This window comes from Melozone crissalis, unplaced genomic scaffold (assembly GCF_028551555.1).
Source record: "Melozone crissalis strain CALT ecotype California unplaced genomic scaffold, PUWL_Pcris_2 ptg000042l_1, whole genome shotgun sequence".
In the NCBI taxonomy this organism is placed as follows: Eukaryota; Metazoa; Chordata; class Aves; order Passeriformes; family Passerellidae; genus Melozone; species Melozone crissalis.
The window spans coordinates 52,757,363-52,763,362 of NW_026535820.1; the positions used below are offsets into that span (position 1 = coordinate 52,757,363).

The 6,000-nt window shown below is 41.4% G+C and overlaps 1 protein-coding gene across 2 annotated transcripts in view; it reads left to right on the plus strand.

The window, feature by feature from the left end:
* Nucleotides 1-5,374, plus strand: part of ZCCHC2 (zinc finger CCHC-type containing 2) — a 43,964-nt gene extending 38,590 nt beyond the window's left edge. For both annotated transcript variants that reach the window (XM_054284780.1, XM_054284781.1), the window contains exons 12-14: nt 148-276; nt 916-2,424; nt 3,403-5,374. In XM_054284780.1, coding sequence (XP_054140755.1) covers nt 148-276; nt 916-2,424; nt 3,403-3,470 — 1,706 coding nt within the window. In that variant the 3' untranslated portion in view covers nt 3,471-5,374. The remainder of the gene's footprint in view (nt 1-147; nt 277-915; nt 2,425-3,402) is intronic.
* The last annotated feature ends 626 nt before the right edge of the window (nt 5,375-6,000 follow it).

Here is a 6,000-nt window from a genome sequence, read left to right on the forward strand (position 1 = left end):
TCTGAATGCTGGGAACGGAAGTGATAGGAATACAGGGGACAGATGCAATTAAGTAGAAACAGGCAAAAATCTCAACTAGTGAGAAATGTGAGAAAACCAAAATAACCTCACTTCCATACACTGAGATCTGACAACTTTTATTTGTAGATCTGAATTTGGATGCTGGATCTGGTCATGATACGTGTGGAGAAACATCGTCTGAAAGTTACAGCTCTCCTTCTAGTCCACGACATGATGGGCGGGAAAGCTTTGATAGTGAAGAGGAAAAAGACAGAGGTTGTATTTATGGAGAGTGTGCATGAATGCCTTTATTCCCAGACTAATCTCTTATTGCATTTATTCTAGTTCATTTTTTAGTTTGATTAGGTACTTTGTTTTCTGAACTAGCCACAGAATAGATTTTTCTTTGTGGATTTCATGACTGGGTGTTTTGAGGGCTTCTAGCACTGTTTTAATACCACTGAGTTCTAGGTTACTAAACATATGTCATAATTAAAACTTTGGCCTGAAAGGGGCTGAGTTTATATGAAATTATGGGTGGCATGTCCGGGAGCTCCATCTTTTTGTACTGACAATTTGCCACTCCTTCCAAGTTTAAATAATCTCTGCTAATACCTTTCTAGACACATGCAAATTCCTAATTCATTCTGTGTCCTACTCTTTACATTTGCAGATGTGCACAAGTCAAAGACGCAGTAGCTAGTTGGGCAGGGAGATATAGACAAGTCATGAAGATGGACCTAGCTTAATTTGGATGAATGAAAAGAATCTCGAAGTTGTCACAGTTTGGGAAGACATAACTATCATTCATGTCATCAACCTCACTAGGTTTTATATGGGTAAATGGGTCCAGGGCATGATTCTCTGTTGATTGAGATTCGTTCTTGTGACTGACAAATGCTTTTATCCCCACAGATACAGACAGCAATTCTGAGGACTCTGGGAATCAAAATACAACCAGGTTTACCGGCTACAGTGCTGTCAGTTCATCAAATACGAACAAATCATCTGCTCAGATCTCTTCAGTGAATAATGAAAATGGGAGCCTTTCAGAAGATCCTTTGAATGCAAAGTTTCAGCATATTTCCTTCATGCCTGCCTTACACTGTGTGATGCACAGCGCTGCCCAAAAGCCTGAAGCAGTTGTCCCACCACCCATATCTGCAGATGGTAAAACCATGGGAATGCTGGTTACCACGCCTGTCGCCGTCTCGCCGGTGAGAGAGGCTGCGAATTCCCCTCCTGCGGGAATGGGCCCGGTGACCTCTGGTGAACCTGAGAAACGCCTTGAGCTCATGGCTTCCCCTTTGCCAGTCCCATCCTCTTTCCTTCCACATTCTGTCCAGCCTGGTAGCCCTGCTTTGCATTTGGCAATACATAGGTTGAAAATCCCCTCTCCACAGGGATCATCAGAAAGTTGCACAGTTAACGGACCACAGCAGCCGACAGGAAACTTAAGTATTGGATCACCAAATACTGCCTTTATCCCAGTCCACAATCCAGGTAGTTTCCCAGGATCCCCAGTTCCTACTACAGATCCCATCACAAAACCTGCATCCCAGGTGGTAGGACTGAATCAAATGGTGCCTCACATTGAGGGAAACCCAGGAGCAATCCCTCAGCCTGCCAATCTCAAGGTAGTTCTTCCAGCAGCTGGTCTCTCCACAGCAGCGCCGCCACCTCCACCAGCTTCGTACGCTTTGCCAGGCAGCCCTCACGCTACCAGCGTGTTGCCCAACCAGAATACAAACGTGCTGAGCACTGGAGCAACTTCCTCACCTCCTCAGTCCGCTGGCCTCGGTGTTGGTCAGGTCCAGTCCACTGTTCCTCCTGCAATCCCGACGCACACGCCAGGCCCTGCCCCCAGCCCGAGCCCCGCTCTAACACACAGCACTGCACAGAGTGACAGCACATCCTACATAAACGCTGTTGGGAATAATAACACTAACGGGACAATGTTACCTCCGCAGCAGCTGGGATCTGGCCCTTGTGGTTCTTGTGGACGCAGGTGTAGCTGTGGGACCAATGGCAGCCTTCAGATTAATAGCTATTTTTATCATAACCCACTTCATGGACAAGTCTACAGAGTTCCATCTTTCTTCACTCTGCCATCACTTTGCAATGGCAGCTACCTCAATCAAGCACATCAAAGCAATGGAACACAGCTTCCGTTCTTCCTGCCTCAGTCTCCGTATGCAAACGGGCTTATGCATGACCCAGTGATGGGAAGCCAAGCCAACTATGGTATGCAGCAGATGGCAGGATTTGGGAGGTTCTATCCTGTATATCCAGCACCTAACGTAGTTGCCAACGCGAATGGGTCGGGACCCAAGAAGAATGGGAACGTTTCATGTTACAATTGTGGTGTAAGTGGACACTATGCGCAGGACTGTAAGCAGTCATCCATGGAGGCCAGTCAACAAGGTAATCATGATAACTCCCAGAGGACTTGCTTTTGAGTTTGGTAGTTTCTCTTTACCTTTCTGAATGTGCTGTTTCTGGTCTTGCAGAAAGGTGTGCGTGCGTGTGTATGTTTCGTGTAAATGGTTGTGCACTAGTGACCTGCTCTAAAACTGCAAAGTATCCTATCTCTGCCTGAAAATCTTGTAGAACAGTGCGAGGGAACGGGGCTCACAGTGTGAAGTTAAAAATGGGTTCAGAGCTGGAAAGTAAAATGATATCAGTCCTAAATTGTCATTGTTTTCTCGCTGGTTTGGATTTGGCATTATGTCGAGACTTGCATGTTGTTTTAATTTTCCCATTCAGTGGGGTGCTTTTTGAGAGAATTCATTGGCAAAAAGAAATCAGTTGTTTATGATATGACCTTGGATTCCTTAAACTTCTGAGAATTGAAAGAAAAACCAATAGACTGGCCATTTGATATTTAGCATTTTCTAGGGCTTACCTTTGCACAATCAGTCATCCTTCTGTGCCCCGTCATGCAATACATTTAACTTTTCAGACAAGTTGCAGCAAAAAGGTATAAACTGATTGGAGCTAAATATAAAAGGAATAGCTCCCTTTTCTCTCTCCGTCCAGAAGAATGGGGAAAATGCAGGTTTTTGCAGCATCAAGCACAATCTATTTTTGATTCTTGCCCTTGTTCCCATTCTGACTTTAGTAGTTTGATTGGACCGGAACAGGAAAGATGAACCTTGAGGGGACCATCTTTTCATTTTTCCAGTAGATCTCAAGTACTATATCTACACTCTATCTTTTTTTAAAACTTACAGTTCTAGCAAGAGGATGAAAGAAAATAGGATTAAGTCTGAGGACCTACTTTAAAAGGACTGGAGGATGATAGTGCCTTTTGAAGAGCATGTCCATTTTGATACCTTGTAGTGGTTTTGTAATCCATTTTAATTGTGAGCAGTGACTTAGTAGTTCTCTTTCCTGTTTTAGGCACTTACAGACTGAGATACGCACCTCCCCCTCCCCCTTCCAATGATACCTTGGATTCTGCAGACTGAAACAAGTAAACATTGCCTACTTAAAGTGAAGCTTGGGAAATTGGGGGAAGGTGTGTGTGGGAGGGGGAGGTTGGTCTTGTGTTTTGGGACATTCCCGGTTTTATATTCTTTTGGAATTTTTCATTGCTTTTGCACCTCTGTTCCGTACAAAAGAAGAAGGCTGAGTCCCTGGTCTCCTCCCGGTTCTACAAGAGGCTTGCATAATGCATGTAATTCACACACACAGCCAAACAATCAGACAGAGCATTCGAACCATGCTTTTGCACTGAAGACTTGAGACATGTGCAATGTTTACTGCAGTTTTAAAAAAATTCCTCTGACCTCTGACATCACTGGTGGAGCAGTCACATGGTGAAAGAAGAAACTTGGTCATGTTCCCCACCACAATCTTCTTCCCTCCCTCCCTGTTCTCCTTATGCTGCTGTTTTCTTTACTTTCCTTGGTTGTCCACATGGATTCATTGGACTTGCATGAGTGTTTAGCAGTTCATACAGACCCTGCCCGTACTCTAAATTTAATGCTCATGAATTGAGAGGAGATGTTCAAACATCCTATTAGCAGAGTCCAAAGGAAAACATGACAGTGTATGTGTACTATACCTGATAATAATACAGATCCGCAGCTCTCGAGGGGCCCAAACAAATGGAAATACACAGAGCAGGAAGGGGCTGAAACTGTGTGGACTGGAACAGATTTAGAACAATGAACGAGCTTAAATTGACAGATTTTTCTTCCCATGTAGCTTTTTAGCCTGTATGTTCAGCAACAAAGGTGAAAAAATGGTATGAATGTTGTACTCAGTGTGTTTGCATTTGTAATGAAAGTTGACAGCATTTTTTCCTTTTTTAAAGCTATTCTACATCGTGTCAACACAGAATGAACATTACTTGATTGAATTTTTTTTTCCTAAACTATTACAGTGTTGCATTGTACTTAGAATGTAAATGTTTTATTTCAAACTGAACAAAAGCTATGGTTTTCTACAAAATAGTCAGGTATTAGTATTAGAACCTGTCTACCAAATAGGAAAGTCACTATTTTATAACAATTTACCACTATACGTAATTACGGTATAATGTGAAAGACTGAAATGAGTGTTAAGATGGTATTAAACATGTCAGTATCATGAGTAAGTAAGTTTAATGCTGCTGTATTTTTTATTTTATTTTTAAAAGCCAATATATGTACTAAATTGCTTCCAGGTAATATTTGATTTCCTAAAGTGCACTGAGGTTATCTGGAAGACGAGTGTGTTTTTTGACTGCTGCATTCAACACCGATGAACAACTACCACTGTATATCCATAAGGTTTGGCATTCCTCACAGTTCATGGCAGAAATGTTTTTTTCTTAAAATCAGACCCAGTGTCCGGTAGAGGGATGAAATGAAAATCAATCTTTGGTTCAGCTGTCTAATAAATTGCTAAACAAACAAAAAACTTGAAGAAAAAAAAAAGCTTGATTACTACATTTCTTCATAGATAGCATTTATATTTATAGCACCAGTGTACATTTTGAAACTTTTTTCTTGGAGGGGGGGGAAGGGGAGGGAGGTAGATGAAAGCTTTAATTTAAAAAAAAAAAGTTTAAGTAGTAAATGAAAATTATTTTGATTAAAATTTTTATTTGATCTGGGTATTTTTGGACCACTTGAAATGACTGAACTGCGTTTGAGTTGAAGTGAGGGTGTTAAACCACCAATGGACTTGTATTGTGAATTACCTGCCAGTTGTACTTTATGGAACTTATTTTATGATTTAAAATACTGTACTGTAAATAGGAGGTATGTTACCTTCTCTTTATTTGTATGTTTACCATATACTTTGATATTTGAAATGTACTGGAAAGGTCACTTATATTTCTAGAAGAGATTGGATTTTATGCAACCTTTTTCCTTGAATTAACAGCAATAAAAAAAAAGAAAAAAAGTACCTGTGTGCGTGTACTGTCCTTTATCACTGAGAACGATGAATCACTGCTGCTGGGTGTAGGGATGGGATGATGGAGGTTTTAGCAAGCTACCATTTTGGGTGGAATTTGTCACTTTTGAGACAAAGCCAAGAGTATTTGACTTAAACTGACGTCAGTTTTGTGTCTGAAGTCAAGATATTATATCTTGATTTAAACTTCTTTAAGATGTAGGAAATCTCCTGGTTACAAACAGGTTGCCTTTGTGTGACAGGCCCAGGACTTGGACCTCATCCCTTTCAGATCAGATAAGCCTATCCTAACCTGGTGGCTCCTGGATTTGGGCTAAAATCCAGGTTAAATATGCTTTTTTGTTGTTGTTCTACTGCATGCAAATAATGTGTGTCCTAGTCCTGTAGTGAAAAAAAAGTGAGACCTTTAGTGAAAAGTGAGATTTGTAGTGAAAAGAAAGTGAGATCTTCTATTCCTAAAATAAATGGAAGGGTGCCAGGAGTTACCAGGAGTAGGAAAGAAGCTTGGAAAAATTTGCCTGATCAGGGCAGTGGAAGGGTCTGCTAGGAATGCGGTGTCTGGATGTGCTCAGGTTGTGCTTAGGAAGAGTA